This window comes from Elephas maximus, chromosome 14 (genome assembly GCF_024166365.1).
Source record: "Elephas maximus indicus isolate mEleMax1 chromosome 14, mEleMax1 primary haplotype, whole genome shotgun sequence".
Lineage (NCBI taxonomy): Eukaryota > Metazoa > Chordata > Mammalia > Proboscidea > Elephantidae > Elephas > Elephas maximus.
The window spans coordinates 95950393-95963005 of NC_064832.1; the positions used below are offsets into that span (position 1 = coordinate 95950393).

The following is a 12613-nucleotide window of genomic DNA, read 5'->3' on the forward strand; positions in this document are numbered from 1 at the left end:
GGCTGTTGTGAAAGTCCCGTTGACATTCTACAAAGGCTGCCAGATTCTTACTTTCTTCTTGTTTTTATTGTTGTAAGAATATATATAACGCATTTGCCAATTCGGCGTTTTTCGGGTTTATAACTGAGTGATATCGATTGCAGTCATCACACTCTGCAACCATCATCCATGATCGTCGACACATCTCAGGATCTTCCTTTTGACGGACACAGAGAGAGGAAGCCTTATTCACTGTTGCTACATTTAGAATCAGTATTTATGCTCCTGAAACGAGCCTTGCTTCCTATAAAGCTTTGCTGCACATGGCTTTTCAACTGCAGAACACCAGAGAGGTACACCGTGGCATCCTCCTGGGTTTGGTAAATGGTGACGGGTTCGGTGAGGAAGCAGGACAAGCCAGTGAGAAGGGACTGAAGAGGTGTCAGTGCCCACCGAAGGAGCCCTGGAGCCCTCTTTGGTTAAGAGCTATGGCTGCTAACCAAAAGGTCGGCAGTTCAGATCTACCAGCCGCTCCTTGGAAACACTATGGGACAGTTCTACTCTGTCCTATAGAGTTGCTATGAGTTGGAATGGAATCGACTTGACGGCGAAGAGGTTTTTTGTTTTTTAATAGGGTTTTCTAGGCTGTAATTTTTTTTTTTAGGCTGTAATTTTTATGGAAGCAGACTGTCATGTCTTTCTCCTGTGGAGTGACTGGTGGGTTCGAACCTCTGACCTTTTGGTTAGCAGCCGAATGATTAACCAGTGCACCACCAGGGCTCCTTCCACAGGGACTAGAGCCTTGGAACCCCTATTAAGCAGTTGTACCCTGTCGCATAGGGTCGCTATGAGTAGGAATCAACTCAACAGTACACAATAACAACAACAAGTTATAATTAAAGGTAATCAATAAGAAAATTAAAGCAAAGGGAAAGTGGGGGTGGGAACAGTAGGTGAATCTAGCAATGAGGTTAACGTAGAAAATTCACGCGAAAATATTATGTACGTCTTCTACCGGCATACCGAAATTCGGCCCTAAGCGTCCTACTAGCCAATAAAAAAAAAAAAAAAAAAGCCAATACAGAGAGGAAAATACTCGTTGAATATTGGTCCCTAAATAAAAACAGAGAAGTTGCTCAAAGGAAACACAAGGTTTCCAAGTGCTGGGACCTGTCACAGAAGGGACACTCCATTACGTAATGACCAACATAAGTTGTGTAGGACCCCTCAATGTTGGAAATGGCATCACCCCGAAGTTTCCTGGGGAGAAGCAAATCTAATGGGGCAGCAGAAAACAGTGGTGAGAACTTCGGCTCTGCAGCCAGACAGATCTCAAAGCAAGTGTTAGCTCCATCGCTGCTACCTGTGTGATCACACTGTCCAGGTTGTTGTTGGGTGCCGTCACGTTGATTTCAGCTCACGGCAGCCCCATGTGACAGAGTAGAATGGCCCCATGGGGTTTTCTAGGCTGTAAATCTTTAGAGGAGCAGATCACCAGGTCTTTTTCCTGCAGAGCTGCTGGGTGGGTTCGAACCGCTGACCTCTGGATTAGTAGCTGAGCTCTTAACCGTTTCCACCAGGGCTTTTGGTGATCCTTACCACCAGCTTAGTTTTCTAATCCACTGTCTGTCTAGCCTGTGTTCTGACCATGCAAAACTATATGCAAGTTTCTTAAAGCTGTATTATTTTACTTTTCCCATCTGTGGCTGCAAGCCACCTGGAATAAATTCTTTGTGTCTATTCTCTCCAATACCTAGGCTGTAATCTTTACAGGGGAAGAGTGCCAGGTCTTTCTCCCTTGGAGCGTCTGAGTGGATTTGAACCGCTGGCCTTTCAGTTAGCAGCGGAGTGCTTAACCGCTGAGCCACTAGGCCTCCTTTCTCTGCCAGTGAGCAGGACTAACTCAGTCTGGCATCCCATAAATCCAAGCCCATTTGGGGATTTGTGGCCGTACCTGATCGAGGCAGTTGCTGCGCAGATACCTCAGTGCTTGCTGAATGCTCTGAGGCAGGGGCTGCCCCGTTCTCTGGACGTGAACTATGAGAGGAACGCCAAAGACAGTCTTGTCTTTGTAATCGGGAACTTTCATCCTCTTCATGAACTTTGGCATGGACCTAGAATTCACAGAAACCGGGTCATGCAAGCCTCCTGGGACACACGATGGGGAGAGGCTGTGAAAGCAAGCAAGAGGGAAGCCAAGCTTTGGTTGGAACGCCCGGCAGGCCCCAGAGGACTCAGCCTTTCTCTCTTGACTAATCGTATTACGGTCCGGGGCTACGTGTGCCCTGTGTGCTGTTAGCTCCAACTATTAAATAGCATGATTTGCGTTGTTGTTGTTAGGTGCCGTCAAGTCGGTTCCGGCTCATAGTGACCCCAGGGGACAGAGTAGAACTGCCTCATAGGTTTTCTTACACTGTCCTTGTTATGGGAGCAGATCACCAAGTCCTCCTCCTGGGGAGCCACTGGGTGGGTCTGAACCACTGACCTTTTGGTCAGCAGCCAGTTGCTTAACTGTTGCGCCACCAAGACTCCTTATGATTCACGTTAGCAGAATGTATTTACAGCTCTGTTCTCAAGTTAAGTGGACAACTTTCCAATTTAATTGTGACTGATACATTTTTCAGATGATAAACACTTAAAGGGAAAAAAAAAAAAGTTGCTATTGAGTCGATTCCAACTCGTAGCAACCCCATGTGTTTCAGAGCGGAACTGTACCCTATAGGGTTTTTAATGCTCATTGTTCACAAGCAGATTGCCCGAATTTTCTTCTGAGGCACCTCTGGGTGAACTCAAACCTCCAACCTATTGGTTAGCAGCCAAAGGTGTTAACCGTTTGTACCACCCAGGAGTTCCAGACATTTAAAGTCCTCAAGAAAATGCATGACAAAACCAAAAGAGGAAGGATAAATTTGGCTGGGGTGAGGGAAAGAGGAGAGCAGAGAAGACGGAACACATTTCTTGGCTGTGTCCTGACTTTGTAGAACTAGCTACTGTTTCTTAAAATGACATATTAATAAGCAAGTATATATTCATTTGACCAAATAATTTAGAACCTTCTAAAATATTTTACAAAGCATTATCAATTCCTTTATAAAATAATACATATCGTAGAACAATTTCTGATACTTTTTGTATTTTTTTCAAATACATCCAATCATCTAAAACAGGCCCAGAGTCAAGTTCTGACATTTTTATCGATTCCTTGTATCGACTCTTTATTACAAAGGTTCTCTGAGGGTCTTGGTTTTATTTGCCAGTGAAATAAAAGCAGAACTATCTGAATAATTAAATGCTCCATGAATGAATCAATGCTCCAGGTGCTGAGCGCCGCACCAAGCCGCAGGCACAAGTGACAGATATTCCGTCGCCAACTGCCATACTTATTTTATGGCAAGTTTGTTTTTAATTCCTCTGCTCACATTAATCATCCTCTCCTAGTCCTTTTTCTTCCTCAGGGCCTGATTGCCATGCCTGGCGACCAACCAAGAGCTGCAGATAAACAGGCTTCCTGGAGGCTCTGTCACGCCAGGCTTGGCGGCCGGAGGCCTGGGGGCTGCTGCAGACGGCCAGGCACAGCTCTGAGCGTGGATTTCAGGGCACTGTCGAACCAAATCAAATCAAACTTGCTGCCCTCAAGTTGATGCCAACTCATGACGACCCCACATGTTACAGAGTCAAACTGAGCTCTATAGGGTTTTCTTGGCTGTAGCCCTGGTGGCGCAGTGGTTAAGCACTTGGCTGCTAACCGAAAGGCTTGCAGTGCTCCCAGGGAGAAAGACCTAGTGATTTGCTCCTGTAAAGATCACAGCCTAGAAAACCCTACGGGGCAGCTCTACTCTGTCACATGGAGTCGCTATGAATTGGAATTGACTTGATGGCACCTAACAACAACAATAATCTTTAAGGAAGCAGATCGCCAGAACTTTTTTCCATGCTGCTGGGTGGGTTTGTATGGGGAGGAAACCATTTTTGCCACCCAGGGACCTCAGGGGATTGTCAGTGAAGGTAAAGAGCAGGCTCTTCAGAATTCAGAACAGAAACGCAGAGGCTTTGGCAAGATCACACCAGACCCTCAAAGGACTGATTGGCCCCGAGTGAGCGTGATACGCACCACGTCCAGCCGTGCTTGTTTGACATGGAGTACTTCTCCATGGTGGCCGTCAGGCGCAGCAGGGAGAACCGCTGCAGCAGGTTGAGCTGGCCGGCCGTCTGGCTGCTGATGAGACGGGACGCTGTGGACAGCTGGGGCTGGTGCGAGAGCTGGAAACTGCTCCACCGGAGACGCCTTTACCAGAAAGACCGCCAGAGAAGCCAGTCACAGAGGTCAGGTTATTGCAAAGTACGAGACATCGCTAACTCATTGGAATGCGTTCAGAGCCAAGAAGACCACAGAACAAATGGGACAGAAGACACAAATATCTAGAGAATAAACGGATCAAGCCTGATCAACCTGGAGAAGGTCATTTTATCTGTTTCACTGGGAGGCTTAAGTAAGCTATGTAATGAAGTTTGTTTGCTTGTTTGTGTCCTTGTTCCCAAATTGTTGAAGCAGTTTAGATTGACAGAGAGCAAGAGGGAGATAGAGAGGAAGAGAAAGAGAGGAGAGAGAGGAAACAGAGAGAAGAAAGACAGACAAGGAGAGAGAGAGAGAGAAGGGAGAGGAGAAAGAGGGAGGGAAGAGAGAAAGAGAGGGAGAGAGAAACAAAGAGTGAGCGGAGACAGGGAGTGAGTTCTCAAATTTTGGCGGCTCTAGAAAGCTCCATCTGTATGTTGCTGCAATGGCCCTGAAGTGGCGTCACAGATAAAGCCCGTGCCTGTACTGATGGCACATCCCAGGGCCCCAAGGGAGAGTGCCACATCAACCCGTCAACCGGAAACCAGCAGCAGACCCACCGTAGCTGCCTCTCGAGGTCAGGCCCTTGCAGGGCCGCTTTTCTGGGCTGCTGAAATGGTCTTTGCAAACCAGTTTTTACGGGCTACACAATCGGTATTTTAAAGCCAAACGGAATTTAGGAAGTATGCACCTTAGACCTCGGAAATTTCTCATAGGATAAAAGAAGTTTAAGGTTTTTGGTAGGGACGTGTTAATTAACACTTTTGTAAGGTCACAGTAAGTGCCCTGGGTCTCAGGTACCTGTGATTTCTCTCAGGGCCCAGCATTGTGGTTGGTACATAAGAAGCTCAAAAAAAAAAAAAAAAAAAATTTTTTTTTTTTTTAATAAAAATAAGATTGAAACAAAGGGAAAATGTGAATAAATTTGGATCCAATCACCATTAGATTTTTGCAAAAGATATAAAACCAAGAAAACCAAACCAGTTGCCCTTGAGTCAATTCCTACTTATGGCGACCCCATGTGCTTCAGGGTAGAACTGTACTCTGTGGGGTTTTCAATGGCTGTGACCTTTCAGAAGCTGATTGCCAGGCCTTTCTTCCGAGGCACTTCTGGGTGGGTCCAAACCAGCAACCTTTCAGTTAGTAGCTGCACACTTAACTGCACCACCCAGGGCCTCTGGGAATAAAGTAAATGTTTGTTAAATAAATAATTAATAAACAAACAATAACATAAAAATAATAAAAATTTGGGGAAAAAAATAAACTAAGATTACAAACAAAATTGTGGTTAAGAGTCCTTCCACAACTGCCACCAACCTGTTTGGCCTGGTTAGCGAGGCCCCTACCCCGGAATCCCTCCTTTCTCTGACCCCAGGGGCGTCGGATTCAACCAGAGAGGTTCCATCTCTGTCCACATCGCTGGGGGTGGTCTGGCCTTCGGAGATGGAATTCCCTTCAAAATCTAAGGCGATCTGGCTCGGAGCTGGGACAGGGGCCGCCCCAGGCTCTCCAGCCAGCCCTTCACGGGTTTGCAGTTCAGGCAGGATGCCCCTGGACCAGTCCTCCACCACCTCTTGCAGCCCATTGACCTGCTGCAGAATGTCGTCTAGATGGGGGAAAAGGTTATCCTTCTCCAGGTCCAGAAGGTCTCCCGTGCTGGCGTATAAGTGGGAGCTGGGGACGTTGTCGTAGATGCTCACCCGGCTCTCTCTGGGACAGGAGGCCATGAGCTGGGGCTCCCTGGCATTGGGGCCCTTCTGTTTGCCCAGAGAGAGACCCTCGGTCCTCCAGTTAACCCCGTTGCTGCTGTCTGTAGTAGGCGAAAGGCTTTCGATGGAAAGGGCCTTGGGGAAAGTGCCTGGTTTGTGGTCCTTGGGAATATGCACCACCAAGTCCTCCTGGGAATGGAAGGCATGTGTGTGGTCCCCGGGCTCCCGCAGTGCTGTCCCTGCCAGCACGTCCAGGTCTTCCAGGTACATGCCCCCTCGCTTGTTGGCCTTGTGGCACTTCCGTTCCTGTAGGCAGGGGGTGCTCACCTGGCTGCTGCTGATCTCTGACTCACTGCTGGACTTGCTGGACTTCTTGGAGGCCCCTGGGGATGGGAGCTGGAGGTCTCCGTTCGGCATCTGCACACACAGTAGGGTCTTCAAGGCTTCGGACTCCTGCTGCAGCACGGGCCCACTGATCACCAAGGCCCCCGTCCGCCCTGACCCCTTGTGCCTCCCGGGGCCCCCTTTGGCACGCAGGGTCTCCATGCGCTTCAGAAACGACTTTGCTCTGGTCCTCCCTGGCTTCTCATTCTTTGGGTGGAAAGAGTGGTTGGCAGTGTCTCTGTGGGACGGCGAGAGGAGGCTGTGGGCAGGCGTGGCGTCCAGCATGATCAGGCCTTCCGCCCAGGGCTGGGCCGGGCAGTCCCAGGCCTCGCGGCTGGTGCTGGGCTTCCCCGGCTGGCCCTGGCCCTCACTGCCTGCGCTGCTCCCGCTGTGCACCGAGGAGACCTCGGGCTCGCTCAGCTCGGTGAGCACACTCTCGCTGCTGGGCGTGGCTTTCATCCTAAGGTCTCCCAACGACCCATTTCTGTCTCCTCCTGGAAACAACGTGTGCAGGTCGTCCACGCGAGACCACCTCCGGCTGGTTCTCTGGAAAGTCCATTTGTTGCTGAGACAAAGCTCTTCCTCGTCGGAGTCGTCACCCTGAAAAACAGCAAGGAAGTGCTTGTTACGTGTCTTGTCGTCGTGGGCCCTCGAGCCGATTCCCACTCATGGAACTGCCCTTATGGAAGCAGGTCACCAGGCCTTTCTCCCACAGAGCTGCTGGGTGGGTTCAAACCACCAACCTTTCTGTTAGTAGCTGAGAGCTTAACCAGGGCTCTGCAGGAAGAGTGTTGTCGGCTGCCCGGGGACACTTTCTGTAGGGAAGCTGGTCTGCTCTCCCTTCCCAGTCTTACAGGTAGTAACTTAGGGGTCTGAAGTAGATATTGTTTCACAGAAACAAGTCCAATGCCTACGTTGTTGTTGTCAGGTACCATCGAGTGGGTTCCGACTCATAGCCACCCTGTAGGACAGAGTAGAACTGCCCCATATGGTTTCCAAGGCTGTAATCTTGATGGAAGCAGGTTGCCACATCTCTCTCCTGTGGAGCAGCTGGTGGGTTCAAACTACCAACCTTTCAGTTAGCAGTTGAGTGCTTAACCTCTTCACCACCAGAACTCCTTGGGTGGGTTTGAACTTCTGACCTTTCAGTTAGCAGCCAAGCACTTAACCACTGAGCCACCAGGGCTCCTTCAGGGTGTTATAACCTGTTGTCATTGAGTCAGTTCTGACTCATAGCGACCCCATGTGACAGAGTGGAACAGCCTTATAGGGTTTCCTAGGCAGATTGCCAGGTCTTTCTCTTGAGAAGCTCTGGGTGGGTTCCAGCTGCCAATCTTTCTGTTAGCAGCTGAGTGCTTAACTGTTGTGCCACCTACATGTACCTTGGCAAAAACTAAGTCTAGGGAAATACAGGCAGAAGCTCCCACTTCCTTTTTGTTCTTTGCTCCAATTCACACATGTCCTCGGGTTTTCTGGGCACATTTACTTGGTCCTTCCCTGGTGGTGCAAACTATTTGGGCTGGACTAACTGAAAAGTTTTTGGTTCAAACACACCCAGCGGTGACAGAAAGATCTGGTGATATGCTCTCTCAAAGATTACAGCAGAGAAAACCCTATGGGGCAGTTCTACTCTGTCGCGCATGGGGTTGCCATGAGTCGGAACTGACTTGACGGCGATGGATTTGGTTTGTGGTCCTCAGTCTTCCACTGTCCTGAACGCCTTCTTTCCCCCGATGGCTGGAGGGATCTTGTCTCCATTTGCCAAGCTTTCTTCCTTTCCGTTTTCATAGGGGTTTTGAATCCTACTTCTCTAAGAAAGGAGCCCTGGTGGCACAGTGGTTAAGCGCTCAGCTGCTAACCCAAAGGTTGGTAGTTTGAACCCATCCAGTGGCTCACAGGAGAAAGACCTGGCCATCTGCTCCCGTAAAGATGACAGCCTAGAAGACCCTATGGGGCAGTTCTAGTGTGTCACACGGGTCGCTGTGAGTCGGACTTGACTGGACGGCACCCAGCAACAACCTCTCTCGCAAGCTTTCCTTAGATGATTACAGAGAGTGTGTGGTTACCTCTCACTGGACAGTCTTGACTGTAAACCACCTGCCATGCTCCTTTTATAAAAAACTCAACCCTGCCCTAAGACGCATGTGCTTCTTTCCTGACACCCCTTCACGCAGCCCCAGGACCATGTTTCTGAGCCTCAGAGTCCATATATCCCCCAGTTAATCCTCCACATCTATCTCCTATCACATGCCCCCTTTAGGAGCATGACCTGGGGCCTTTTCTGAGGCCACAAGAGAGTCCACTGCTGCCTCGCTTGACCGGCTTTCTTGTTGACAAAATCTGAACTTTGGTATCGTCCAGGTTGCCACGTCCCCATGGTTTGCACGTCTTACCCTCTGCAGCCTCGTGCATTGATATTCTTTACCTGTTGGGTTTCTGCTCGAATTTTGCAGCCCCTGAAGGAGGAGAAGAAGCCCTGGTGGCACAGTGATTAAGTGCTCACTGCTAACAAAAAGGTCGGTGGTTTGAACCCACAAGATGCTCCGCTGGAGAAAGACCTGGCAGTCTGCTTCCATAAAGATAACAGCCTTGGAAGCCCCACGGGACAGTTCTCCTCTGTCCTATAGGGTTGCTGTGAGTCGGAATCCACTCGACGGCAACGGGTGTGGTTTGGTTGGGTTTATAGGGTTGCTATGAGTTGCAACTGGCTCCACAGCAATGGGTTTGGACAGGGGCTTGAGAGGAGAGACACTGGGCTCCCCACGGGCATCGATGGCCCTGTTAATCCTTGCACCCCCTGGTGCCCAGTACAGAGGCTGCCCTAGGGCACAGAAGCGATCATTTCCTTTTGAAGGGAACTGAACCATCCCTTGACCTCTTTCCGCTCACTGCGCATCACCAAGGCCCGACTCTGAGATGATTTTGTTTCCTCCTTCCAACCATCACTCTCATCCCCTTATTCCAGGCCCTCACCAGCCATCTCCAGCCCTATCACAGGAGCGCTCGTCCAGAGTCCTTGTCTCCAGCACCTGCCCCGTCTAAGCAGCTTCCACAGAGTAAGCCACAGCTCGGTATGTAATGTCCCACTGAGAAACCTCAGCTCCCTGTGGTCTTCCTACCTGTCTCCCCTGTGGCGGCCAAAGCCCTTCCAATTTGGCCACAGTGCACCTTCCTTGCCTCTGGTGTTCCTCTGATTTCGTGCGCTCTCCTCCCTCATCCACAACCTCAGTGTCCCAGCTCTTCTGCGGGATTGAAAGCCTAAACCAAATCAAGCCCACTGCCGCCCAGTCAATTCCAACTCATAGCGACCTATAGGACAGAGCAGAGCTGCCCCACAGGGTTTCCAAGGCTGTAAATCTTTACGGGAGCTGACTGCCATGTCTTTCTCCTGCGGTGTGGCTGGTGGGTTTGAACCACTGACCTTTTGATTAGTAGCCAAGCGCTTTAACCACTGCAGCAGCAGGCCTCTATAAGGGTATAAACGGCCCCCACTGTTGAGAATGTCCTTCCCCTGACCATTCTTGGGCACTCAGCTCACAGGCTGCATTCTCTCTGAAGCCTTTTCTGACTACCCCAAAGCAACAAGCCACTTTCTCCTCTGAGTTTCTATAGCATTTGGATTGTTGCTGTTGATGGGTGCTGTCAAGTCGATTCTGGCTCATAGCGACCCCATGTGGCAGAGTAGAACTGCCCCATGGGGTTTCCTACGCTGTTAATCTTTATGAAAGCAGACTGCCACATCTTTGTCCATGCAGCGGCTGGTGGGTTCAAACTGCTGACCTTTCGGTTAGCAGCTGAGCTCTTGAACCACTGCAGCACCAGGGCTCCTTAGATTCTGTATAGGTTATGCTAAATGACAAATTCAAACATTCCAGTATGAGGTGGAAGAATGTACAAAATCAAGATACTAACTGAGAATTCCATAGTGTTGAGATCACGATGGAACTTGCTTTTTCTTGTTTTTTTTTAACTTCTAATTTTTTTTTTTTAATGTTTAAAAGTTGCACAAAGCTTTAGTAAAAGAGTTTAAAAAGTTGTAATCGTGCCAGTAGAAATAGGGAAAGACTCTGGAATGAAAACTGCAGGAATAAACTTTCTTTGTAATATTTTATATTTCCTTTCTCCCTTTGATCGATAAAATAAAAGCCGACATCTGAGGGCCATCTATATACAAGGCCCGGTGATTGGCAGAACAGTTGAGCTTACTGGATTTTCATATCACATTGCAGGAAGTTAGTGAGAAGAATGTGGTATTAAGTAAGCATTCTGGAAAAAAAAAAAAAAGCCCTTTTAGCAAATGGTTTTTGAGAAGGCAAAAGGATAGTAGAGGAAGCTTTTAAAGAAAATGTGATATTTAAAAATAGAAACCATAATTTTTAGTGTTGACTCCAGCAAGCTGTCTCAAGCGAACCCAAACTTGGTTACAATGTGGTTTTACAGGCACACTCGTTGGATAACGACTCTTTTATTTTGGCTAAGGAGAGAGGCCAGGCTGGACAGTCTGGATGAGGGATGAAAAGCCAGCCCTTGTCTACTAAACTTTAAAAGCTTATTAAACTAACTCTGGCCAGCAGGAAGGTATTTATGACCAGACCAAAGGATAGGAAACGGCAGTAAACTCCTGGAGAAGAAGGCAAAGAGTTCAGGGAAATTTCAGTGTTTAGATGTTAACGTCACGCGTCAGCTTGGCTAGGTTGTAACTAACTCTCAGGGGTCTGACAGACGCTGCGTGACCTCCCGTTCCGTGATCTGATGTGAGCAGCCAATCAGCTGGAAGGGGCGTTTCCTTGGGGGTGTGGCTTACATTCATGATATAAACGGATGTTCTGCAAAGCTCGCACTCTCTCGATCCTGTGTTTATCCCGTTGTTGTCTGACTTCTGGTTCTTGGGACATGGTAAGTCTTCAGCCTGCCACCTGACCTACGGATTTGGGATTTGCCGGCCTCCACAACTGCATGAGCCATTTCCTTGAAGTAAACCTCTCTCTATAAATTTATATATATGCTTCAATGGTTTTGCTCCTCTAGAGAACCCAGCCTAACACAGGTGGTTAGAACCAAGACAAACAAACAAAAACCAAAGCAAACAACACACACACACAAATACCCATTCTTCTTCAGACCCCTCTACATGAAATTCTGTCATGTGCACCAGAGGATATGGAGGTGGCTTTGAGTCTGTTTCTTTCACCTGTGCAGCTTCTAGTGATGCACAGCAAGACATACGTTTTCCAGCATAACTCATGGCACACGTACAAATTAAACTACAGCCAAAAAATTCATGCTGTCTGGGGTCTTAAAAGCTTGTGAGTAGCCATCTAAGACACTCCACTGGTCTTACCCTGTCTGGAGCAAGGGAGAATGAATAAAACCAAGGACACAGGGGAAGGACTGGTCTAAGGGGCTAATGGACCACATCTACCATGGCCTCCACCAGGCTGAGTCCAGCACAACTAGATGACGCCCGGCTACCACCACCAACTGCTCTTACAGGGATCACGACAGAGGGCCCCAGACAGAGTTGAAGAAAAATATAGAACAAACTTATAGCTCACAAGAAAGACCAGACTTGCTGGCCTGACAGAGACTGGAGAAACCCTGAGGGTATGGCCCCCCCGGACACCTTTTCAGCTCAGTAATGAAGTCACTCCCGAGGTTCACCCTTTGGCTGAAGATTAGACGGACCCATAAAACAAAACGAGACAAAAGGGGCATGCCAGCCCAGGGGACTAGAAGGCAGGAGGGGACAGGAAAGCTGGTAATAGGGAGGAGGGGAAAGTGTTGACATGTCGTGGGGTTGTAAACCAATATTGCAAAGCAATATGGGTACTAATTGTTCAATGAAAAGCTAGTTTGTTCTGTAAACCTTCATCTAAAGTACAATAATAAAAAATAAAATAAAAACCCACACCATAATAATTATCCTTATTTGCACACTGATACTTTATAGTCCAGCTTAGTCTGTTTCATTAAAAAAAAAAAATTGTGACTCATTAAATTCATTCGACAACCCACAAATGGGCTGTAATCCACAGTCTGAAGAAGACATGAGTTCTTTCGGGCACTGGGGCCCCGCCAGCATCAGGCACACAGCAGATGCCCCAATAACATTTGCGGAAGTACACTGGTTGTTTAGGAGCCCTAGGGGCGAAATCGGTTAAGTGCTCGGCTGCTACCTGAAAGGTTGTGGGTTCAAACCCACCCTGCG

General features: G+C 48.5%; 1 protein-coding gene across 4 annotated transcripts in view; it reads right to left on the bottom strand.

Annotated features, from left to right (window-relative positions):
- STARD13 (StAR related lipid transfer domain containing 13) overlaps positions 1 to 12613 on the bottom strand; it is a 264419-nt gene that overhangs the window by 27041 nt on the left and 224765 nt on the right. For 2 of the 4 annotated variants that reach the window (XM_049853067.1, XM_049853065.1), the window contains exons 5-7: positions 5630 to 7005; positions 4091 to 4264; positions 1934 to 2150 (exon numbers count right to left, since the gene is read on the bottom strand). In XM_049853067.1, coding sequence (XP_049709024.1) covers positions 1934 to 2150; positions 4091 to 4264; positions 5630 to 7005 — 1767 coding nt within the window. The remainder of the gene's footprint in view (positions 1 to 1933; positions 2151 to 4090; positions 4265 to 5629; positions 7006 to 12613) is intronic. The other 2 variants (XM_049853068.1, XM_049853066.1) reach the window with 1 other exon arrangement.